This window comes from Mastigoproctus giganteus, chromosome 3, assembly GCF_048544385.1.
Source record: "Mastigoproctus giganteus isolate SK-2022 chromosome 3, ASM4854438v1, whole genome shotgun sequence".
Lineage (NCBI taxonomy): Eukaryota > Metazoa > Arthropoda > Arachnida > Uropygi > Thelyphonidae > Mastigoproctus > Mastigoproctus giganteus.
In genome coordinates, this window is record NC_143577.1 from 207,106,485 (window position 1) to 207,133,588 (window position 27,104).

General features: G+C 39.4%; 1 protein-coding gene across 1 annotated transcript in view; it reads left to right on the forward strand.

Moving 5' to 3' along the window:
• The window catches only part of LOC150088630 (ral GTPase-activating protein subunit beta), a 522,786-nt gene extending 521,277 nt beyond the window's left edge, over positions 1–1,509 (forward strand). Inside the window, exon 29 of the mRNA XM_090369596.1 lies at positions 1,389–1,509. Coding sequence (XP_090225722.1) covers positions 1,389–1,509 — 121 coding nt within the window. The remainder of the gene's footprint in view (positions 1–1,388) is intronic.
• The last annotated feature ends 25,595 nt before the right edge of the window (positions 1,510–27,104 follow it).

Genomic DNA, 27,104 nt, shown 5'->3' on the forward strand with positions numbered 1-27,104 from the left:
GTCCATTATTGTTTTCTGTATTTATAAATAATATTTATGATGGTATATCAAGCTTAATGTTCAAGTTTGCAGACGATACAAAAGTTGGCAGGGTTGTTAAGGACACTACTGACACTATGCTTCTGTAACAGGATCTGGAAAGGTTGAGCAGATGGGCTGAGAGGTGGCAAATGAAGTTTAACATTGACATATGTAAAGTACTACATATGAGAAACAGCAACCCCAGAGCAATGTATCAACTCTGTGGTACTACACTGACAGTGGTAGCGAATGAAAAGAACCTGGGAGTAATTGTGCAGGCAGATATGAAGTTCTCTGGGCAGTGCAGACGGGCTGCAAGAGTAGCTCATAGTGTCTTATCAATGATATACAGTAATTTTTCTAGCAGGGATAAGGAGGTGATTATTCCCTTGTATAAGGCAATGGTCAGGCTACACCTTGAGTACTGTATACAGGTCTGGAGGCCTCATTTCTAGAAGGATGTAGAGCTGCTGGTACAGAGAAGGGCAGCAAGGTTAGTGAATGGACCAAAGGATTGCCCTTACAAAGAAAGGCTTAAGTTTTGCAAATTCCAGTTTCTGGAGACTAGGCACCAGCGAGGTGATCTGATAGAGGTGTATAAAGCCTTGAATGGTTTGAGCATGCTCGATGCTGATGGAATCACCTGAGAGGGCATAAATTCAAATTGAGGAAAGACAGATGTAGGATAGATGTCTGGATATTTGTCTTTAGCCAGCGGGTAGTTGGTTGGTGGAACAGACTTCCATCCCTTGTTGTGGAAGTTGAAAGCCTAAATAAATTTAAGGCTCAGCTGGACAGGTAGGAGGGGTGAAGTGGAAGTTTTGTTTTTTTTTTTTTTTTTTCCTGGCTGATGCTGCATAAGCTTGCTTTCTTTCATCATATGCCTCTACAAATGCTAATGCTGTTTAAAAAGAATTTCACTTTTCTATAAAAAAAATTTAAAAATTTCCATATGAAAACTTTAATGTTGGGAAGGTTATATATGTATGCTTTGGAAAACGCATGCATATGTCCTGTGGGTTACATTTACCTTTGTTTTCCATCATTCTTAATTTGGTTTTATTTATGTACTTATGAGTTAATGGTTTCACACTGGCGGCTTTAACCTACTATCTTTATTAGAAACTTATTATTATCTTTAACACAAAGAAGGATTTTTCTCTAAATTAGAATATCTAAATGCTATTTCCTATTAGGAAGTAATAGCTCTTGTGTTATTTAAAGACTTAATTCTTGAAGAGTAGCATATAATGAATTTTATATATTATCATTACCAACTGTATTTTCTCTTTACAACCTTTATTTCAGTATGTTTGCATATTTAAATTTCCACATATTAAATAATAAATTTTCTTTTTTTTTTTAAGTTGCCAACCTCCTCATGTGCGACGAAGATTAAAAATTCAAGAGATAGTAAGTAAATACCATAAGAAGTTATCCGAGCCAGAATTCTACACATCTTTGTTTACACCGTCTCCAACTGGTTAGTCATGGGTGTTTTTTTTTTTTTTTTTTTTTTTTCCCCTCTGCATTATAAAAATATATTGGGTTTCTTAAGAAACTGAAACTGCTTCCTTTTGGCTTGTTCTTTGTAGACCATATTTGTTAGAAATTTTGTTTTATTTTTGGTTAAAGTTTTATTTATGAACGTGAAAATATGCACATTCAGATCATTGTTTCAAAAACAAAAAAGTTGGAGGGGGCTGTATAAAATTCTTTCTTTGCTACTTTACGGCTCTTATAAATTTTAAAAATAAAAAATTAACAAAATAATTGACTTGTATAGATGATGATATTTCACATTGTAAATATATTGTTTTGTTTCAAATAATGTAAAGCCGTTTTGTTATACTCCATCTGAATATGTTTTTGTTAGAGGTTTAATTTCTTATAAGAAATTGAGTTTTGTTATTTTTTATCATTTCCAATCATTCCCAGTTAAATGTATCTTAAAGAAATGTAAATGAATCATTGTTATATATATATATATATATATATATATATATATATAGTCATCATGGATAAAAATGGAGTAAACTAATTTTTTGTAATAATAAAAAGAAAATAATCAATATTTTTGTATTGTTTACTTACCATAGTCATAATTTTTAAATTATATGGATTCTAGAATGTGAGAGGAGTAATCCAGCGTGTGAAAGAAATTCTCTGGTTACATTGCTCAATTTATATGATATCTGTTGTGTAAACCCTTCTCTCATTTCGTCATATATCTGACAGAAACACATTTTTTTTTTTTTATTTTTTTTTTATGAAACCCCAAACACAAGAGGTATTAGAACCGATGGTACTTAGTACCATGCTTGAGTTGGAGGTTGAGAAGACAAAAGTATTTGTTGTCATTAGACAAACTTTTGTAGAGTGTAATTTTCAGGAAATATGTATGAAGGAAGGTTGTTCCAGAAAACGGCAGTTCAATGAATAAACGAGGAAGATGAAAAGTTGGTTCTGTGAGTTTGAAGTTGGACAGTAAATGTATGTTGGCTGCACATGGTTCGGACTGTTTTGAAAGAGAGAGAGAGCGGAAATTATAGAAGCCAATTCAGAAGAACAGTGCCCATGGAAGTATTTGTAGAAAAGACATGCAGCAGAAACAGTACATCTATGAGACAGCGAGTGGAGAGACTGTTAGAGAGGAGTCATTAATTAACCTATGCCCTCTTCTGAATGGAATCTAGAAGCCCGAGGGAGGTTTTGGGAGCACCGCCCCAGATAAGGAAACAATATTCCATGGTAGGGCAGATTCGCAATTTGTACAGAATGAACAGCAGTTTTGAAGAAAAGTAATGCTGAGAGTGAAAGAGAAAACCGAATTTTTTAGATGCAGAGGAGGAATATTTGTAATGTGGTTGTGCCAAGAGAGTTTAGAAGTCAGGGTAATCCCCAAAAGAGATATATCATTTTGCCTAGAAATCGGAGTGTCACCAAAGATAAGCATAGGAGCAGAAGAATCCTTTTTGCGAGATATAAGACAAGATTGAGTTTTAGAAGGATCGAAATCAACTAAGTTGTCTTTTCCCTACTGGAGATTGGCATTTAAGGAATTGGTAGCAAATATTCGAGAAGTTGAACCTGATTGATCAGGGCAGGGTTTCTCAATGTGCTATAATCGGCAAATTTTTCCAGATCCTGTTGCAGTAGCATAGTGTCAGTAGTGTCCTTGACAACCCTGCCAACCTTCATATCGTCTGCAAACTTGGACATAAGCTTGATATACCATCATCAATATCATTTATAAATACAGAAAACAATAATGGACCCAATACTGAACCCTGAGGGACTCCACTAATAACATTAGTCCACAATGAGCAGTGTCCATTGATTACCACTCTCTGTCTTCTCCCCCTCAACCACCCCTTTATCCATAGCAGCAATTTGCCTCCAATGCCACACTGCTCCAATTTGTGCAGCAGTCTTCCATGTGCAACACTATCAAAAGCCTTTCTAAGATCCAAGTATATAATATCCAGTTCTTTTGTGACTGCATCATAGTATCCAATCAAATTGGTCAGGCAAGACTTCCCCTTAACAAAACCATGCTGTGTTCTGAGCTATAACTGAAGTCTTGTCTAGATGTTCCTGCAGTGCTTCTTTAACTAGTGCCTCCATTAATTTTCCGGGAACAGAAGTTAAGCTAACAGGTCTATAATTACTTGTGTCGCCCTTTGATCCTTCTTTGTGAATTGGGGTCACATTTGCACATCTCCAGTCCATGGGTACTTCCCCTGAGTCCAAGGAAGCTCTCATAATTGTGGCTAAGGGTTTGCTTACTTCCTTTGCTGCCTCCTTTAATATAACTGGATAGATCCCATCCACCCCAGGTACCTTTCTTGTATTTATCTTCAACAATTTCTCCTCCACTTTACTCTCAGTTATTACAAGATTCTCTAGCTTACTGCCAGAGTTGAATACACCTCTGGCATTCCCCTCACTGAATAACTCCTCATGTGTGAATGTCGATGCAAAATATTCATTTAGTTTGTTAGCTACCTGAGCAGGATCATCAACACTTGACCCATCAATATCAAGTGGACCAATCTGATTCATCCCCTTCCTTCTAGAGTTTACATAAGTAAAGAACTCTTTGCTGTTTTTTCTTCGCATCCTTTGCCAAGGATTTCTCGTATCTGCCTTCGCCTGCCTAACCTCCTTTGTAACTTGGTTACAGATCAACTGATATCTATCATAGGCTTCTGTGTCACGTGTTAATTTGTATGTATCCCATGCATTTTTCTTCTCTGCCATATGTCTCATTAGTTCATCTGACATCCACTTAGGCCTAAACCTTGAACAATATTTCTTAGTTGGTATGTAAAGCCTAGTAGCTTCCAAGATAAGTTCTTTGAATGCTTCCCATTTTGAATTTGCTGTTGGTAACATCATCAGTTGGTCCCACTGTATAGAATTTAAATACTGTCTCAGACCATCGTAGTCGCCTTTACGAAAGCAATAACCCTTCCCTTTATCCCTAATGGTAGTTACCCCTTTGAGTAAATCCCACTTCAGCACACTGTGATCACTGCCTCCTAGTGGTTCATTTACCTGCAGATTCTTAATGCATGAAGAATCACTACTGATGATCAAATCAAGAGTATTACTCCCTCTAGTTGCCTCCCGAACATGCTGATGTAGAAAACAATCATCCAATAAATCCACAAAAGCCTTGCTAGTGTGTGAGTGACCAGCCCCCAAATTCCAGTCAATATCTGGGAAATTAAAATCCCCCATTATAAGACTCTCTGATTTGCTGGCCCACTCTATTTCCCTGTACAATTTCTTATTATAATCATCAGAGTCATTAGGCCTATAGCACACTCCTACTCTCAATTTTGATCTCCCAATGCTTATGTCACACCAAACTGACTCGTCACTGCTCTGTCCAGCAATGTCGACTGGCTTCACTTCCTTGGATTTTATGTATTTCTTAACTAATAGCATAACCCCTCCTCCCTTCCTATCCTGTCTATCCCTTCTGTAGACATTGTACTCCCCAAATTCCAGTTCTGCATTCCTTATATCTGTGTGATACCACGTCTCTGAAATCCCCACAATATCTGCCTTTGATGTTTTGAGCAATACCTCAAATTCATCAAATTTATTTACTAAACTCCTAGCATTGGTGTACACGCAAGTATACATGCACCTGTTCTTTTTCTTAGCTACCCTAACACAACCCATGTGTTTTCTTGTACCCAATGATTCCCAGCAGTCTCTGAAATATCCTGCATCTTATTTTCCAGGCTGTGGCTCATTCCAATAGAAGCAGTGCGAGAATCACTTTCACCTCTGCCAGTGGCTACTGTAATATCTTAGTCCTTGTATCCCCCCAATCTAGCAGTTTGACGACCCAGCTAACACTGCCTCGATAGCATCAGCAAACATTCTTGCACCCTTTCTATTTAAGTGTATCCCATCCCTGTAGAAGCAGTCTCTCCTGTTAACAAGTACAGACCAGGCTGAAAAAATTCTGCCCCTTGAGCCTTGCACAATCTTTCCAGGGCCGAATTTATCGACAGGTCTCTCGTCATATACTCCCTCCTATTGTGTGGGCAGAATTGCAGACACTTTCAAATTCAATCCTAATTCACGGCTTTTTTTCAACAGTGACCTGTACTTGTTAAGTAATTCTGCCAATCTCCTACTCTTAATATCATTAGTGCCAACGTGTACAACTATATCACCTTTTGTGCCCTTAAATTTTAAGCCAGAGAAGATCGAAAAGAGGAGATTCCAAATTTCCAAGTCTCTGACAGGGAATATCTGAATGGACATATACACGAGTATCACCTTTGACGCGAAAGGAATCATACAGTGAATAATTTGAGCAACTGAGATGAGCAGTAGTTGAATCAACCAATAACTGAGTTTCTGTCAGAAAAAGTACATGTGGTTTGGCAGACTGCAAGTGGAAATGGACTCATTAAGATTAGAATTGAGACGACGTATATTTATGAAATTAACTAGGAAGTGTTTGTGAGGTTTAAATCTTTTCGCAGATAAGCTTACTCTATTAAAATATTTATCATGTTATTTGATAACTAATGCCACTTTTTTGCTTCTTTTTCAAAATAAAAAGAAACCTACATCAAATTAAATCTATGCAGTAGCAGTCACAAGAATTGGATCATCCCCTTAAAAGTTATTTTATTATTATATTCCTGTACACATGAAATTGTTCTCAAGACATCATTTCATCATACTGTAAATAATTGTTGATAGTCCTGTTCACTTTTCTGACAAACTGAATAGGTATTTTACATCTACATTCACACATAAGAAATTTTTTTGGGCTGGAGATTCCAGAATTATATCAAATTCTAACAGAGTACTAAATGATTTTGTGATAACAAAATCATTTAGTGCCCTATGAGAGAAAAGTGAAAGAGAAACTATTGAAGCTAAACATTAAAAAAAGCACCAGGATGGGATATATCAAAAAAATTCTATTAAGGAAGACTGCAAAGGAACCTTTAATGGTAATTAATAGAGCTCCATTGTATTCATAGAAGGCCCCTATAGCTTGGAGATGTACAAATGTCTCCCCTATTAACATTCTTTGGGAATCAAAGGATGAACTAAGTAATTCCATCTTCTTGCTGAAATAACATACATGAGGGACATAAATGCAATTAGAGGAAGGATGGTTGCAGGATAGATGTGTGAATAATTGATTTTTTAAACAATCTTCTGTCTGATATTATCTAGGAAATCCAAAAAGTGTACTTGCTGGATCATGGTTTTTGCAGCTAGCACAGTTCAAAGCCAAGCTAATTTTCATAGCCAGTGCATTTTTATATAATATTTTGGATGTGGGTGATAAGAAAAAGCATTCACTGCTCTGTGCAGTGTCGGTGCGTTATTATTAAACTTTATAAAAGATGGGAAAAAAAATTCGAAATAGGTTAACTCATGGTTAGACAGCAAGATTAACCACATGGTGCTTTTGAAAGAGTTTAATGAGCAAAAAAAAAACAAGACCAATGACTTTGAGAACTATTTAAGAATAGACAAAAGTTATCATCATTTGTTTAAATTGGTGAAATTGTATTGACCAAAGAAAGAACAAATGCTTAATAACCACTCTAAGGTTTTTAGCAAGTGGAAAATTATGATCTAAAATTCAGGAATTGTTTCAAACTAGGTTACCTAATTCCTTAAACATGCAGAGTTTTGTATGAAAAATTAAAAGAAGATTACATGAAGGTAAGACTACGTATCAGTTACTAGTTTTGAAAAGTTAAAAAAATTAAAAGTGAGTATATCATATGCAGTAGAATATGCTTTTGGCAGAGAAAGTAAGGCGAACCATGAAATGCCAGTTGGAGAATGATACATGGTGCAAAATTTAGTCCTTTGCAAATGAATCACTTAAAAAACTTCTTCCAGACAGTTACTGTAAAGAAAACAGACATAATTACTGTAAATATTTTAGTAGAAACAGAAAGATGAGGTGGTAACTACTTATCAGTCATTAGTTTTGAACAGTTAAAAAAATGCGAAATGAGTATATCATATGCTTTTGGCAAAGAAAATAGTGTGATCCATGAAGCTGAAAGTAAACACAGCAAAGCATAAATGAAAGTAGCATATCTTTTTAATTATAATTACAGGAATGTATACTTTTACAATACACCCAGTTCAATTTAATAATGTACACTTATTAATGAAATAAATATTACTTACTGACAATTTGTGTGTTCTTTCTTGCATTTCCTGTACATCTTAAAGCTTCCACATCTACTGGATCAACAGTAAAATTTTATTTTCTTTAGAAACACTGATACTTGTAGTGCTTTCTCTGTAGTGAATAATAATAAGTTGTAGTACCAGAGTGAGGTTCATAAACATCTATAGATATTCTTGATTTCTTTTCAGCATTGATTTTTTGCAATTCTTTTTGAAGTGCTAATGAGCAAAGCTTTTGATTTTAAGTTTTGTTTGTATACTCTTTGGATTCTTTAAACTATTTCTCACAAATACAAATACTGGAAAAACTGTTCACACATAACTATGCATTTACTAAAATACATGATAATGTTTACAGATAAAACCATTGTGCTGGTACCCACTAGCAAAGACATTTATTCATGGCAGTTCCCCCCCCCCACAGCAAGTTCTTCATGAGTCCCATTCGGGGCTGTATCTGTTGTTTGCTACCAATGGACGGATTTATCTGTGATTTTTTACTGGCACAATCCAACATATAAATGGCCTATAATAGCATAAAAACTAGTTGGTACCACACCCAAGGTAGTGGAGAATGACAATAATGTGGGGGTAATTGTACAGTCAGGCATGACTCTGAGCAGTGTAGACAGGCTGCAATGATGGGGTTCTGTCAATGATATAAAGGAATTTTGCCAGCAGGGACATGGAGATGATTATCCCATGTTATAAGACAATGGTAAGGTGGCATCTAAAGTACTGAATACAGGTCTTGGAAGCTTGTTTAAACATGTTCACTGCTGCACATATGTCTAAAACAGTACTAGAAGTATTGTGCCACAATGCATAAATGCATTTAGAATTCACCGTAATACATACAAGCGGTCATTCTTAAGTGGTCAATCAACGAGTGCTATAGACATAAAGGCACATTAAATTAACAGCTACTCAATACTGGCACACAGTTTTGTTTATTTATGCTTGTGTTGATGTTACTTTATTTACATGAATAAAACTTTTTATAAAATTTTAAAATTTGTTCTGCTTTACAGCTCAGCACAAAAGCAAGTGTCACTTTTTTAGCAGCGAATTCGAAACTTTTAATTTTTGATCATTATGTACAAATTTTCAGAATGCTGGAGGATGTTGGAATTGTTTTTTTTTTTTTTTTTTTTTCCTTTTTTCAATATTCCAAAAATTATGGCACATTTAATGAGTTCTCTTTCATTTAGGTGGTAGCAAAAGTGTTAAGCAAGATGTGGAACTATTGGAACAATTTCAGAGAAAAGCAGAACTACTGGAATAAGATCCTGGTAGCCCAAGGTTTCTTCTTGACTTCCAAACCATAGGAAGCTTTAACTTTCACAAAACTTTTCCAAGTTCTTGAGTTCTTGGAATGGTAAACAAGTGTCACATTCAATTTGAAGTACCCAGTGACATTGCCTCCCAGAACAGTCTGTTGATCTTAGATGGCTTATAACCTGGCAAACTTCTTCACTGGTCTTTGTTTTTGACAGAGAATGTAGCTATTACTAAATTGTTAAGGGAGGGCAATATTTGTGTCATATTTTTAAACTTTAAACAAATGGAATTGGCAACACAGATTACAGTTGCCAATTCCATTTGTTTGCTTTTAAAATTAATCTTTATTGATGTTGTTGTTGTTGTTGTTGTTTTGGTTTTTAGGAGCATTAGCAACTAAGGCCATATTGCTCCGGGGATATGCTGTGGTCATTCCCTGACCTTTCCGCATCCTCCGTATTTGGTGGAGACGGGCTCGAACCCCGTTCTAATCAAGAAGCGTGTGTTATTGATATTAATTTTTATTAATTTTCATATTAATTAAATGTTTACTTCTTTTTACAATGAAGGATAATATCTCCATCTCTGAGCAGTATTATTTGCATTTTCCTGGGGAGAGAAAGCCCACAGAACAAAATTTGTTTGATGGCACATGTATAGCTGTCAACTTTTTGTATTTACAATGGAGAATCCATCTTTTTTTCTCGATTTGATACATCTCTGTCTCACCATTGTGGAAGTGGATAGTTTGAATCAACTACCAATTTTAAACACACACACCAACCGTTTATGACTGATTGAATAATGAAATAAAATAAAATAAAATGATAAAAAAGACTGTAAAATAATATTTACAAAAAACTGAAATATAACAAAAATAAAATAAGTGAATAAGTTAAAATACATTAAAATATAAATATAAATATAAAAGCGATAAAAAAGACGATAAAAACACTATTAGAGCTTTCAGAGGTGTCTACCTCCTTCCTCAGTAACAGTGAGACTTAAGTGACACATCCTTAAGTACCAGGTTCACGGCACACGTGGATGACCAGGCGCATACTCAGCATTCCTTTCACTTGTACCAGAACCGGAAGTGGTCTGGAGACGTGGAAAGTTAAAACGTTTATCTCTGGCCAAAACCACCGCCTCAAAAAGGGGGTGAAGCCTAACTCCCCTGTCTCTGTTCATGCTATTGTTACCAGAGGATCCAATCCACAGACTTTCCAGCCACTTGCAGTCCCAGATTCTATGCGCCCAGTCAAGGATGACAGCGTTGTTGGGGGAGATCTGGTGTTGTTTTTCCCAATAGTGCTCGGCAATGGCAGATTTATTGAGCTCTGCGGTCCGTATCGCTCGTGAATGCTCCCCCAGACGGTCCTTGAGATGCCGTCCTGTCTCCCCCACGTAACATTCCCCACAATCCGGGCATGTGATCTCATATACGACCCCACTACTAGAATCCCTAGTAATGGGGTCTTTGACCTGTGACACTACTGTGTGCAACCTCTGGCCCGGAAGATGAACACAGCATGTCTGAAAGTCGCGAAGCATCCTCGCAATGCGATCTGACAAATGATGTGTTTAAAAGTGGTAGTATGAATAATCCCAACCTCAGAGGCCTTATTGCAGATATAGTTTGAATCAATTCAAGGAAGAACTAGACAAAGTATAGGAAGGTATGAATAGGTGAAATGGGAATTTTTTTTTTTTACTGATGCTGTATATAAGCTTGCTTTATAGTTTCATTTGCCACTACCATTAATAATATAGTTGGTTAAAAAGAGTTTCTCCATCCTGAAAAAACTCAGTTTCTCTCTGTCTTTTCCTTTTACAAAAGAATAATAAAACTACATCCAGAACTGGAGGGTTTTTTTTTTTTTTTTTTAATTTTGCAAATTTTTGCTTATTTTTGTTAACAAATTGGCTTTAAGGTGTGATATGGTAATATACGTTTCAAAACAGAAGTTGTTATTATTATTATTAGCCATATGGTGCAAGGAAGCCTGAAGCTTATGCTGCACCAGCCAAAAAAAAATTTCTGAGTTACCCTGAGAGAGAGAGAGAGAGAAAGGAATCACCTAGAAAGAGAAGAATGAGAATATCCAGTTCAGGACCCTGGGTGTGCCACGCCCATACTCACCAGATGTGAGCCCCTAGGGCTAAATGTACAATAATAAAGCATTGTTCTATATATTGTGTGCACTAATTTCATAGTACTTCTATAGTGCAAAGCTAATTAACAGTCTTTCAGCAAGATACCAAAGAAATATGATGTAACATTTCAGAAGACATATATGCAATGTTTTCTGTGTATAATCTGAAAACGGTAACATTTTTGCATTGTGTACCATACACAGCTGTGATTTTTCAATTTCAAGCAGTGGGAAACACTATAATCAGACATTTGCAAACAAATAAGCATAACAGCATGTGAGCATATAAGTGTAAAAATAAATATTGTATTCCATGGCGATGATGAAACACAGTTGGTATAATATGATGATTATACCAACTGTGCTCCCTGCAAGCGCTATGCGACAGTAGTTACAATTTAAATTGCAATGCTGTTTATGTAGGATCTACCATGGGAGTGGCACAGCTTCGAGCAAAACAACCCAAAGCTTCGGTGCGGGTGGGTCATTCAAATGCATCGAAACTTTCGTTCCACGCAATAAATGAACGACATTCATTCGGCTTTAATGAAACAAAAATTATAAATATTCAACACAACTACCACAAATTACTTATTGCGGAAACCTTAGATGAAACTACATGAAAATTCAATCAATATCCGTAGACCATTCCTATTATCCGACAATTGGGCACTTATATGCATGCGTGAAGAACAAACACTACAACATAAGACAAAGTTTTGTATTAATTGTGAGTTGCTCCATTCCTGTGAACATGACGTCCCAAAAAGTTCTAGTCCGACTTAAGGAATGTAGAGAATAATCCCCCCATATCCATTAAGCTTTTTAGACCACTAAATTTTAATGTCAAGCTACAGGACCGAAGAAAGAAATCGCTCCATATTTATACAGCTTTTCAGACCTTCAAATTCAATTTTATGTCAATCCACGTAATGGTTTTCTTGCTGCCAGAGGTATGGTGTTTGAAGACAAGTCTTGAGCTCTCAATGTTGAGACCGAGGGGTCTGAACACTATGGTTCTGACAGTGGGGAAGATGCCCCACATTTTTTGTAAAATTGATATTGCCTCCCCAAAGAATTATTAGCACATTGGACTAGGAGAGTTGGTTGGAAAAGAAGCTTCCTATATCTAAAATAAAGGTAATCCCAGTTGTTTTCATAATACAATAGAATATAGGAATTATCGAGCACTTAACCATTTTGTGCAGTAACAATGCAAGAAAAGTTTGTCTTGTTTTCAGTAGATTAACTCTTTAGATTTAAACTATATATTATAATATTGATAGATTTTTGAGAAGAATTGGGTCACCGTTGGTAAGATGTGTGATGAAATGTTTTTTCAGTTTTTGACTTAGAAAAATATCAATTGATATTTTTCAAAGTAATCGTCTTGAGCAGTTCTACACCTGTGAAATCAGTTTTTGCACCTCCAGCAATTCGTTACTCTTTTTTAAATCTTGCTCCAAGCTTTTAATCTTGCTACCTCTACTCTGCCAGATAGTGACTGGAGGGAGTCCGAGTAGTGTGTATGCGGGAAGCATTGTCGAGGCCATGTTATGTCAAGGATATGGGTATATTCTTACCACATGTACGCCATATCCAAAAATTTCATTACTTCATACAGCATGTCCCACCCACGTTTTCTTACTATTGAATACACCATGAATTGTCAAAATGATAGAGCAAGCTTATCTGCGAAAAGATCTAAACCTCCCAAGGACTTCCTAATTCATTTCACAAATATACGTGGTCTTAATTCCAATCTCAACGATGTCCATTTCCATTTGCAGTCTTCCAAACCCCATGTACTTTTTCTGACTGAATCTCAGTTATCAGTTGATTCAACTACTTCTCATCTCAGATGTCCAAATTATTTGCTGTATGAATCCTTTCTCCTCAAAGGTGGTACTTGTGCATATGTCCGTTCTGATATTCCCTGTCAGAAACTTGGCAATTTGGAATCTCCTCTCTTTGATCTTCTCTGGCTTAAAATCTCTCTACCTCATTGTGTCAAATTCATCTGTTGTCTCTACCGTTCTCCCAACTCCACTAATCACTTGGAGCTCTTTGACTTCCCCTCTTTGCAACTTGACTTTCTCCAGTCCAACTTTCCTAACAGTGAGGTAATTTTCCTTGGTGATTTTAACCTTCACAACTCCAGCTGGCTTCCATTTTCTAGTCACACTGACCCAGCAGGTCAAGATGCTGAGCTTTTGCAATTACTAATTACCTCGCACAGATTGTTCATTTACTTACAAGAATACCGGACAATTCTAATCATACAGCCAATATGCTTGATCTTTTTCTCACAAACAACCCTTCTAAGTACAAGGTCGAAGTGAGAGGTCCTTTAGGCACTTCAGATCACAACTTGGTGATTGTCTCTTCTCCAATGGAACCTTTATCTCATGGCTATTCCGAACCTCGTATTGTTTGGCATTACAAAAATGCAAAATGGGATGACCTGCGAGACTTCTTTTCTTCTTTTCCTTGGTCTGATTACTGTTTCAAAACTTCTGATGTCAACGTTTGCTCAGATCGTGTCAGTGAAATTATTCTTGCAGAAATGGAATCCTTTATCCCACACTCCACTTTAAAATCTCGTCCTTTATCTAAACCTTGGTTTTCCAATAAATGTGCTAAGGCTGTCCAAGAGAAGAATGTTGCATATCGTAATTGGCTTGTTTCTAATTCTTCAGTTTCATTTTCTGCCTACACCAAAGCTCGCAACAATTGTAAAGCAGTTATTAATCAGTCCAAACTAGAGTTTGAACAGGCTAAGAGTAGAAAACTTGCTTCTTGCCCTAATGGTAGCCGAGCATTCTGGTCTCTTGCCAAAGCTATTGGCCGCAATTTTGCCCATCTCTGCTCCCACCTCTGTCCAAACCAGATGGTTCTGTTGTCACTTCAGCCAAGGATAAAGCTGACCTGCTAGCATCCCATTTTTATTCCAGCTCATGTATTAATGATCTTGGTAAAACACCTCCCACCATTCCTAACACGCTCCATTCAATGCCTCCTGTGGTCTTCCGTCAAAAGGATATCAGAAGGATTTTGATGAATCTTGATGCTAAGAAAGCTCCAGGTCCTGATGGTATTTCTCCACTTGTTCTCAAAACTTGTGCTCCTGAACTTACTCCTATTCTTTGCCGCCTTTTTTCACTTTCTTATTCCAAAGGTGTTTTTCCTTCTGCTTGGAAATTTGCTCATATCCAGCCAGTTCCTAAAAAGGGTGACAAATCCCTCCCATCCAATTATCGTCCCATTGCAATTACTTCTACTCTTTCTAAAGTAATGGAGAAATCAATTAACCGCCAACTCTTAAACTACCTAGAAACCTTCCGTCTGATCAACGATCGGCAGTATGGATTCCGTTAGTGTCGATCCACTGGTGATATTCTGGCTTATGTTACCCATTTATGGACTAATTCAATGGAAAGGTTCGGTGAAACACAAGTAGCTGCTCTTGACATCTCAAAGGCTTTTGATCGTGTTTGGCATAAAGGTCTTCTAAACAAGCTTCCATCTTATGGTTTGCCAACTGTTTTTAGTAATTGGTTATCCAGTTTTCTCTCTGATCGCTCACTGAGGGTGATGGTAGATGGCTCTCTGTCTTCTAACTTCTCCACTAATGCCGGTGTCCCCCAAGGTTCAGTTCTTTCCCCCACTCTTTTCCTCTTGTATATTAATGACCTTCTTCCATTGACTGGAAATCCTATCCATAGTTTTGCCGATGATAGCACATTGCATTCAACTTTCCATTTTGAGAAACCTTGTCCTGCTCAATCAGCTTCAAGTTCTCGAAAATCTGCTGCCAATTCCTTAAATGCCGATCTTCAGGTAATTCTCCAGTGGGGCAAAGACAACTTAGTTGATTTCAACCCTTCTAAAACTCAGTCTTGTCGTATATCTCGCAAAAAGGATTCTTCTGCTCCTATGCTTATGTTTAGTGACACTCCGATTTCTAGGCAAAATGATATATCTCTTTTGGGGATTACCCTGACTTCTAATCTCTCTTGGCACAAGCACATTACAAATATTGCTTCCTCTGCATCTAAAAAACTTGGTTTTCTCTTTCGCTCTCGGCGTTACTTTTCTTCCAAACAGCTGCTCACTCTGTATAAATCGCAAATCCGCCCTGCCATGGAATATTGTTCCCACATCTGGGGTGGTGCCCCCAAAACCTCTCTCAGGCTTCTTGATTCCATTCAGAAGAGGGCAGTTAGTTTAATTAATGATTCATCTCTAACAGAGTCTCTCCACTCGCTGTCTCATAGACGCACTGTTTCTGCTGCTTGCCTCTTTTACAGATACTTCCATGGGCACTATTTTTCTGAATTGGCTTCTATAATTCCCGCTCTCTCTTTCAAAACAGTCCGAACACGTGCCGCCACCAGCCAACATCCCTTTACTGTCCAACTTCAAACCCACAGAACCAACTCTTCATCTTCCTCATTTATTCATTCAACTGCCGTTTTCTGGAACAACCTTCCTTTATACGTATTTCCTGAAAATTACAATCTACAGAAGTTCAAGTCCAATGTCAACAAATATCTTCTTTCGTCTTCTCACCCTCCAACCCAAGCACGGTCCTAAGTACTATAGGTTCTAATATCTCTCGTGTTTGGGGTTCACATAAAAAAAAAAAAAAAAAAATGTCTTCTACACCATAGGTGTCAAACTCAAATATTTACGGGGACCACTAAACCTTATCCTAATCCTCATATTATATGAGAATCAGTGTGGGCCGCATATTGACTTGAAAATACATTGGTGTTCAATATTTATTTGTATATTTATTTATTAACATATACATTAATCAGATAGGAACTATAAATAAAAAGAAACAATTTTATGTTTTAATATCGAATAGATTCAAAATAACTACAAAAAGGCCTCTGTAGCCAGGTGGGAAGGAGCAGCAATGTGTAGCACACACTTCTTGATTAGACCGGGGTTTCAGCCCATGACCACCAAATACGGAGGATGCAGAAAGGTCAGGGAATGACCACCGTATATCCCTGGAGCAATATGGCCTTATTTGCTAATGCTCCTAAAAACCAAACAACAAACATAACTTCAAAAGATATCAGAAAAAGATTCAAAATTAATTTAATATTGTTTGCTGGAAACTTGCATCTTTTGTGAGAAACTGTTTTACCAATATTGGGTACAAGCTTTCGTGATAATGCAGTTTTCAGTATGGACGATTAAGTGCTCACTTGTTAATCTCACCCTATATGAAGTTTTAATTCTCTTTGACAGTGAAAATAACTGCTTGCAAAGGTATGTACTACTAAACAGGGCCGCCTCCGTAGCCAGGTGGGAAGGAGCAGTAGTTCATAGCACACGCTTCTTGATTAGACCGGGTTCGAGTCCGTCACCACCAAATACGGAGGATGCGGAAAGGTCAAGGGAATGACCACCGCATATTCCCGGAGCAATGTGGCCTTAGTTGCTAATGCTCCTAAAAACCAAACAGCTAAGATTCTTACCCAAACATGCATATTTCAACAAAATGTCTTGGCAAGTAAGAATAAAAGATAACATGCTATGAGGGGAACGGCAGTCGGAGAGGGGGAAATGTTGTTTCGCCTACTTAAAGGGCATGCATAAACCAAGGTCAAGAGAATTTTATGAGTTTGAGTTTTAAAATCAAATAACTGTGTTTTATTGTATTTTTATTATTTTGTTGAATATTTCCCAGTTAAATTTTAATGTGATTAGGGCCGCATGCGGCCTGTGAGTTGTGTGTTTGATACCTCTGCTCTACACCTGTATTTGAAACACCTACTCCTCACTTATGATAAAACTGAACAAGGAGAATTATCATTAAGAGTTTGAATGCACTCTTCAGAATGAAATCTGGATGCAACTAACCTATGTTCGTAAAACCTCAGAATTTCAGACACTGTTAGTGTGAAGGTATTTTCGAACATTCTACAATCAGGTGCAAACAGTGTGCACATTTTCGACCAATTCTAGAATTTGAAGCAATGGACTTCCATAGCCTTCACTGTCTGGGGCCTTTCAACCTTTGAGAAATCATAAAACAATGATTTTTAGCCATAAATATGAGAGCATCCTTCGATTCAGGGAGGTCCTATGGACTGGAGATACTCAAATGTATCCCTAATTCACAAATGGGGATGAGTAATTACAGACCAGTTAGTTTAATTTCTGTTCCAGAGAAAATAATGGAGTCACTAGTTGTAAAAACAATGCAGAACCATCTAGACAAGACTACAGTTAGAGTTAAGTAAGACACAGAACGAGTTTGTAAAGGGGAAATCTTGTCTCACCAATTTGATTGTATACTGCAATGTGGTCACAAAAGAACTAGAAGAAAATAATTTTGATATCCTATATTGGATTTCATGAACAGTTTTGATACTGTTGTGCATAAAAAGCTGTTGTACAAATTTTAGCACTTTGCTATTAAGGGCAAGTTGCTGCTATGGATGAAAGGATGGTTGAGTGGAAGAACACAGAGAATGGTAAACAATGGACACTTGGACTAATACTAATGGAGTCCCCCATGATTCATTGTTGTTTTCTATATTTATCAATGATATTGATGAAGGTATATCAAGCTGTCTCTCTTGAGGATGCTCTTCTCTTTTCCAATTAATTTCTTACTCCTATTGCCCCGTTTATACTTGGTCAATTGGACTATCTTGACTCTTAATTCTTCTATCTTCTGCTGAAGTCTTCTTTCCAAGGCTGGTGGTTCCTTCTCTTTTCAATTGTGCCACTGGCCTAGTTTCTCTTCCATTAAACCTTGGGGCTGCTACCGCAGCACAATACACGGCTGTGTGGATGACCTCCAGTGTTGCACCATTGCTGTCAAGGTAATGCGGTATTATGTGCCATTTGAGGTGGTCTGGGACTCTCCGCAAGGTTCTATTTGGCCTCTGCTTCAGTATCACGTGATTCTTTGTGGGGTCCATTCCTTTAAATTCTGTTAGGGCCTTCTTCCACTCGTCCTTTATTCTGAACATCATGACCTCTTCTCTTTCCACTTCTGCTGCTGTGGGTTGCATTTCTTCTTGCTCTTCCTCCTCTGGTTTGGTGGTGATATGTTCTTTATCCTTTGTAGTTGATCCCTCACGTCCTGCTTGATTTTTTCCAAGATTGCAGGAGCTATCAGGTTCTTCGTGATGAACGTCCTTTTCTGGTCTGCTCTTTGCGGTTCGGTGACCTGAATATCCGGGAATCGTTCCAGTCACTTGGTATGTAGTCTCGCCCTGTAAGTTGTCATATAGGTCTTCAGCTTCGTTATTTCGTAGTATGCTTGCATGGCGTACGTATTCATTTCGATACTCCACTTCATGCATTGGCGTTTTCTTTCATCCTGGGTGATCACTATTGCAGTTGTGCGGGAAGCACTTTCATTTGGTGGTGCTGGGTGGTCTTGCCCTTCTCTTGTGGTAGCTATACGAGAGACTGCCATTTGCTCCACTGGCTCCCTTGGGAGACAGTCTTATTTTTCGAACCGCCCCTCTGCCTAAGGCCTGAACGCGAATGACTTTCGATGCAGTACGATTAATATTTCTCTGCGGCATCATCCATCTATGGAGGTGGACCTGCTTAGCTTAGGCTTATGTCCAGTGGTAGTTCTTGGGAGTGATGCCAGATGGTGCCACAATCTGCCTTGATCTCATGTCTCAGGTACATGTACTTCCTAATTTTTTCCTTATGGGTTTTCTGGACATTGTTGTATTGGGGACCGCTTTGTCAATCAGGTAGGTAGCCTTTTCCATCTTGTCCACAAGAGTTATGTCCAGACTGTTGTGCGGGATGGTGTTATCCGTTATGGCACGGTCGTACAGCTTATGGGTTTGGGTCTCTACTACTGCCTGGGGTTCGTACTTGTAGTATGGTACACTTTCTTCGGTCAACTGGTATTTCCTTGCTAGCTTCTGATGTATAGTATTAGCCTGGCTACCTGGTCGTGTCTATGAGTGTACTCAGTCTGGGTGATCACCTTGCAACCTGCAGTGATGTGTTGGATCGTTTCTGAGGCCAGGTGGCATCATCGACATGTGTCATCTGACATTCTGGGCTCCTTTGCGATGTATTTTCTATAGTTTCGGGTGTTGATTACCTGGTCTTGGATGGCCAACATGAATCCTTCAGATCAGACACTTCTTGATTTCCTTGTTTTCTAACTGCTCAGCCTGCATCATCCCTAGGTATTTGTAGGTCTGTCTTGTCATAGCTTCGATCTCTTTACCACTCAGCAGCTGGCAGTTTCGGCCAAATAATTTTCCCTCTTGCAGTGTGTGGGTCTTGCATTTTTCTAGACCAAATTCCATCCTGATGTCCTTGCTGAATTCTTTGGTGATCCGGAGTAGTTGCTGGAGTTGTTTCTCGGTTGCCGCGTAGAGCTTGATGTCATCCATGTACATCAGATGGGTGAGGGTGTACAGGTTCTTTCTTCCTTCTTTGAGGTTATATCCATACTTGCTGCCGTTGAGCAAGGTGTACAGCAGGTTGAGTACTAGACAGAACCATAAGATTCCTCTTCTAACAGGTATTGGCCTGGTTGTGATGTTATCGACAATGGTGGTACTCCATTTCGCCATTGTTGCTCCTAGGAAGTTTGTCACTAACAGATTGACCTTGTAGATCTTCAGAGTCTCTATTAGCCAGCTATGAGGTACGGAGTGGAAGGCCTTGCCTTGTAGTAATCGATGTAGGCCGTGTATAGGTTGCGATGCTTCTTGAAGGCTTGCTCCATAACTGTGACATCTATGGTTAATTGCTCCTTGCTTCCTTTGCTCCTCTGCTTGTATCCTTGCTGCTGTTCGGCCATTATGTTCTGACTCTCTAAGTGGTCTGATATCTTCTTAGTTTTGCAGCAGGTCAGGGTCTTGTACATCTTTGGGAGGCATGCGATTGGCCTGTATTTCTCCGGGTTTCTTGTATCTTCACCTTTACGCTTCAGGTATGTGACTCCTTCAATGAGAAACTTTGGGATTGTCTCGGGGTACCTTATCATTTGAGTGAACTGCTCTGCTAGGTGCTTGTGTGTGCAGGTGAGCTGCTTGTACCAGTAGTTGTGGATGTTATCAATTTCCGGGGTTCGCCAGTTGTGGGTGTTCCTGATCGACTGCTTTTCTTCTTCTCGAATCTCCTACTCTCACATCACTTGTATGTCGTTCGTTTTCTTCCTTTCTACTTCTATCCAGGGTGCTCTGCTGTTATGTCTTACTTCATTGCTCCAGATATTTCCCCAGAACTCTTCAATCGTCTTCTTCTCAGGTGGTCCGTTTCCTGCTTTCTCGTGCTCACCCAGTTTCCTGTAGAAGGCTCTTTTGCCCTCATCGAAGTTTCGGTTGTTTATTTTCCTCTGGGAACTCTTTGCATTAGCATTAGCATTAGTAGAGGCATTTGATGCAAGAAAGCAAGCTTATGCAGCATCAGCCAAAAAAAAAAAAAAAAAACCCACTTCCACTTCACCCCTCTGTTCGTTCAAAATACCTGTCCAGCTGAGCCTTAAACTTATTTAGGCTATCAACCTCCACCACAAGGGATGGCAGTCTGTTCCACCAACCAACCACCCGCTGGCTAAAGGCAAATTTCCGTCTATCCTACATCTGTCTTTCCTCAATTTGAATTTATGCCCTCTCAGGTGATTTTTCTGAGCTAGAGGAAGAATCCCATCAGCATTGAGCATGCTTAAACCGTTCAAGGCTTTATACACCTCTATCAGATCACCTCGCTGGTGCCTAGTCTCCAGACACTGCAATTTGCAAAACTTAAGCCTTTCTTCGTAAGAGCACCCCTTTGTTCCATTCACTAATCTTGTTGCCCTTCTCTGTACTCGTTCCAGCAGCTCTACATCCTTCTTGAAATGAGGCCTCCAGACCTGTATACAGTACTCTAGGTGTGGCCTGACCATTGCCTTATACAATGGAATAATCACCTCCTTATCCCTGCTGGAAAAATTCCTGTATATCATTGACAATACTCCATGAGCTACTCTTCCAGCCCGTCTGCACTGCTCAGAGAACTTCATATCTGCCTGCACAATCACCCCCAAGTCCCTTTCATTCTCTACCACTGTCAGTGTAGTACCACAGAGTTGATACGTTGCTCTGGGGTTGCTGTTTCCCATGTGTAGTACTTTACATTTGTCAATGTTAAACTTCATTTGCCACCTTTGTATCGGTGTAGTCTCTTGCTGAGTGCAAGGAGGTTCGCTTGCATCCTTTCTGCTGTTCGGCCATTGTGGTCTGATATCTTCTTGGTTATCCAGCTGATCAGGATCTTGTGCAGTGTTAGAAGACATGTGATTGGCCTGTACTTCGCTGGCTGTCTTGTATCTCCGTCTTTACATCTTGTATCTTGTATCTCCATCTTTACTCCTCCAGTGAAAAACTTCGGGATTGTTTCTGGGCGCCTTATCATTAGAGTGAACTGCTCTGCTAGGTGCTTGTGGGTGCAAGTGAGCTTCTTGTACCAATAGTTTTGGATGTTATAAATTCCTGGGGTTCTGGTTGCCTTATAATTCGAGTGAACTGCTCTGCTAGGTGTTTGTGGGTGCAAATGAGTTTCTTGTACCAGTAGTTGTGGATGTTATCAATTCCGGCGGTTCGCCAGTTGTGGGTGTTCCTGATCGACTATTTTACTTCTCGAATCTTCCACTGCCTCATCTCTTGTACGTCCTTGGTTTTCTTCTGTTCTACTTCTGTCCAGGTGGCTCGGCTGTTATGTCGAGTGCTCCAGATATAACCCCAGAATTCTTAGGTCGTCTTGGGTGGTCCGTTTCCTGCTTTCTTATCTTCTCCCAGTTTCCTGTAGAAGGCTCTTTGGTCGTCATCGAAGATTCGGTTGTTTATTTTCCTCTTGGAGCTCTCTTTGTATCGGAGTAGTGTAGTCTCTTGCTAAGTGCTAGGAGGTTCTGCTTTATTGTGTCCGAGTATTGTGCTATTCTTTGATTTCTGGTCATATGTTTGCTGTGGATGCTGTCTCAGTCTGCGTGGGTAGCACAGTAGTATCGTCACCGTGATCCCCATTATGGGTGGAAAAGGCCCGGGTTCGAATTCCGTCGACGATGCGAGGAACTTTAATCGGCTTTTTTCACTCCGTGGCTAAGTTAGTCGGTCTCAGGCGTAGATAGCAAGGTTTCTACCCCAGAACCTGGGGTTATTGTTCAGCAAAATAGACGAATCGACCATAGAACATACGCAATGAACAGACATAAGACACAGCACGGCAGATGAATTTAATTATTCTGATGACCTAAATAGAATAGTTTGGTTTGAGGAGGCTGTCTCTTTTGAGGTTGCCATTGTTGTCAAGGTATTGTGGCATTATTTCCCGATTGAGGTCGTCTGTTATTCTCCATAGGATTTTATTTAGTCTCTGTTAAGATATCACATGGGTTGTTGCAGGTCCATTCCTACGAATTGTGCTAGGGTCCTAAACTCATCTTCTATTCTGGATATCATGACTTCGTCTCTTTCCACTTCAGCAACTCTGGGTTGTGTTTCTTCTTGCTGTTCCTCCTCTGGTTCGGTGGTATGCTGTTCCTCCTCTGGTTCCATATTGACCATTTTTTTCGTTCTCTGTAGTCATCGCTCACATACTGCTTGCTTTTTTGCAAGATGGAAGGAGCTTTTAGGTTTTTCCTAATGATGGTCCTTCTTTGGTCTGCTAATCGCTGTTCGGTGACCTGAATATCCTGGAATCGTTCAAACCGATGGGTATATAGTCGCTGCGTGTACATTTTCACATCGGTCCCTAGCCTGGTTATTTCATGGTATGCTCGCATGATGTACGTATTAATTTCGATGCTCCACTTCTTGCATTGGCGTCTTCTTCCTTTGTGGATGGTCACTAGCGCAATTTCACAGGAAGCACTTCCAGTTGGTGGGGCTGGTGATCTTGCCCTTCTCTTGTGGTAACCATATGGGGGAACGCACCATTTGCTCCACTTTCTTGCTCGGGAGACCCTCTCCAACTTTTCAAACCAACCCCTCTGCCTATAAACTGAAAGCGAGTGACTTTATCATGCGCCACACTCGATGCAGTATTATTATTATTATTTTAGGGTTGCCCGTAATTAAATTCATTAACCAGTACTTATGTTTGTAAATTGCGTATGTTCTATGGTTGATTTGCCTGTTTTCCTGGACCCCAGTTACTGGAGAGAAAAACCTTTCTATCTACGCCTGAGACCAACTATCTCAGCCACGGAGTGAAAAAAGCCCATTAAAGTTCCTCGCGTCATCGACGGGATTCGAACCCAGGCCACCCGGTGTTGGGAGGAAGGTGACGATACCACTGTGCTACACGCGCAGACACTCGATGCGGTATGATTAATATTTCTCTGGGGCATCACTCCTATATGGAGGTGGACCTGTTTAGCCACGGCTTATGTTCAGTGGTATTTTTAGTTCTCGCGAGTGACACCAAATGGCTCAGCTGTCACTCCCATTTTGGGGAGGTAAGTCCAACGGAGGAAATGTAGTAGTCGCTGCGTGTACATTTTCACATCGGTCCCTAGCCTGGTTATTTCATAGTGGCATGTGACGCAAGAAAGCAAGTGTATGAGCTTATGCAGCATCAGCCAAAAAAAAAATAATAAACCAAATGCCTGTCCAGTTCCTCCTTAAATTTATTTAACCTATCAACTTCCACAACCACCGATGGAAGTTTGTTCCAGCAATTAACCACCTGCTGGCTAAAGGCAAATTTCCGCACATCTATTCTACATCTGTCTTTTCTTAATTTGAATTTATGCCCCCTGAGGTTCGTAATCTGAACAAGTGGAAGGATCCTATCAGAATTCAGCGTGCTCAACCCATTCAAGGCCTTATACACCTCAATCACATCACCGCGTAGGTGCCTAGTCTCCAGCCACTGCAATTTGCAGAACTTTAGCCTCTCTTGGTAAGAGGATCCCTTCATTCCCCTCACCAATCTTGTTGCCATTCTCTGTACACACTCAAGCAAAACTACATCCTTCCTAAAATGAGGCCTCCAGACCTGTACACAGTACTCAAGGCGTGGCCTGACCATTGCCTTATACAGAGGGACAATCACCTCCTTTTCCCTGCTAGCAAAATTCCTATATATCATTGACAAAAACCCCATGACCTGCCCTGGCAGCCTCTCTGCATTGCTCAGAAAACTTCATATCTGACTGGACAATTACTCCCAGGTCTTTTTCATTTTCTACCACCTTAAGTGTAGTACTACACAGTTGGTTCGTTTCTGTGGGATTACTTCTACCCATATGCAGTACTTTGCATTTGTCAAGGTTAAACTTCAGTTGCCACTTCTTAGCCCATCTGCCCAAATTATCTAGATCTTGTTGCGGTAGCACACTTCCATTACTGTTGTGAACAACCCTGCCAACCTTTGTATCATCTGCAAACTTCGACATTAAAGCTGATATACCTTCATCAATATAATTGATAAATATACAACACAACAGAAGACCCAACACCGAACCCTGTGGGACTGCACTAAAACATTAGTCCAAGAAGAGCAGCACCCATTAATTACCACCCTCTGTCTACTCCCACTCAACCATCCTTTTATTCGTTGTAGCAACTTACCCTTAACACTATTCTGCTCCAATTTGTAGAATAGTCTTCCATGGGCAACAATGTCAAAAGCTTTCCTGAAATCCAAATATTTGCACACCTCCAGTCCGTGGGGACCTCCCCTGAGTCCAAGGATGCTCTCATAATTATGGCTAAGGGTTTGCTTAGTTGCTTTGCCGCCTCCTTTAATATAACTGGATAGAGCCCATCCGTCCCAGGTGCCTTTCTTATGTTTAACTTCAACAATTTCTCCTCCACTTTACTCTCAGTTATTGCAAAATCATTAAGCACCCTGCTACAATTTGAGAACCTTCTGGCATTTTCAAACCTTAATAACTCCTCATGTGTGAATGTAGATGCAAACTGCTCATTCAGTTTGCTATCTGAGCAGGATCATCAACAGTCGAACCATCGATATCAAGTGGACCAATCAGATTCATCCCCTTCCTTTTAAAGTTTATATAATAAAGAAATCCTTGTTGTTTTTCTTAGCATCGTTTGGCAAAGATTTCTCGTAATCTGCCTTCGCCTGCCTAACTTCTTTGTGACCTGATTACAGACTAGCTTTTATCTGCCATAGGCTTCTGAGTCGCTTGATAATTTATATCGATCCCATGCATTTTTCTTCTTCTTTACGAGTCTTAGTTAGTTCATTAGATAACCATTTAGGCCTAAACCTTGAACAATATTTCTTAATAGGTATGAAACTTTTAGTTGCTTACATTATTATTAATTCTTGAATGCTTCCCACTTAGAATTAACTGTTGGGAACATCGTCAGTTGATCCCACTGTACAGAATTTAAAAACTTGTGTATACCTGCATGTACATGCAAGTATAGACATGTTTTGCGTATAATGTTTTTCATTACAATTCATTGAAGAGACCTCTGGAATCAGGAACTTATTATTCATTTATGATGCTACTAAAACACTGACTCAAATCGATAAAATGCCTTAATTAAACAAAAAATAGAATAAAAATATACATACCGACTGTATATTAAAATAAAATTAAAATGAAATAAAATGGTATCAACAATAATAAAATGCGATAAAATATAAAATTAAAAGCTCTAAAAAGATGTTTAAAATCAGTAAAAACCACTAAAACAGGATCTTTCGGCAACAGCGGCCGCCTTCATCAGCTGTGATGGTTGCAGTTTAACCGACAATATGCATATATATTTTCATATACAGGGTGATTCACTATCAGTGCGACAAACTTGCAGGAGGTGAATGGGGCACAAAGACGAATCGCAATCACATAGCGTTGCAGAATCCGAAATGCCTTCGTCATGCCGAAATGCTTCGTCATAAAGCTCACAAATGGGCGTTATGTTGATTGAAGGTTCCCTCTCTTGTGAAACTTGAGAGGGAACCTTCAATAACAATACGGACGCAGCAAATGCGCTGTCTGCCGCACTCTGTTGAAGAAACCAAGTAGCAAAAGTTCTCCGGAGCAGATAATCCGCAGGCTCCAATGATTGGACGCGTTGCAGATGGCATGAACTCATTTGGTTTGTTGACAGTATCCTCGATACAGTGGATTGGGAAATACCCAATCGTTGGTCTATCGCTCGAGTTCTCTTACTCGGATTGCCTTCTGCAAGACGTAGGACATTCTCCTCGTTGTCTGGCGTCCTCGTCGTTCGCTCTCGATTCATGGTACCTTTCTCGAAACAACCAGTCTCACGCAACCTTCTGTGCACACGTGCGAAAATCGTATGATGAGGAGCACGCCTGTGCGGGAACGTTCCTGGTACAAGTGCAGAGCGTCGCGCCCGTTACAGTCCGCAGCTCCATACGCGAGGTGCATGTCGTCCAGTTCAACGTTTGAATACTCGTCCATCCTAGTGCCTCGGGAACCGGTTCTCAAATGCTGACTTCCAGCGGGATCGCTGTTCACGCGACCTCCCGTTCAACGTCCTGTACCGCACGGTGAAGGCATTTCAGATCCTGCAATGCTATGTGATTCCGATTCGTCTTTGTGTCCCCTACACCTCCTGCAAATTTGTCACACTGGTAGTGAATCACCCTGTATGCGACCCGGCCTCTGCACACACTGTATCTTACACGAACGTAAAATACGGGAAATGTGTTTTGAAATTCCCTGATAGTAGGGAATATATGCGGTGGCAACAGGTGTAAAAGCGTCCCAACAACTGCTACTCATATCTCTTAAACACCCCTCAATAATGCTCTGGGGGTATCCGCACATTACTAGGTCAGCCGTAACTTGTTTAGTCTCGTTTCTCGTCTCCTCAGATTTTTCATTACAATTGTTTATACAATATTATCATTATATTTATTTTGAAATATTTCTGAGGTTTGCACGATGAATGAAGATGATGGGGCTGACACGAGATAATTTACCTACAT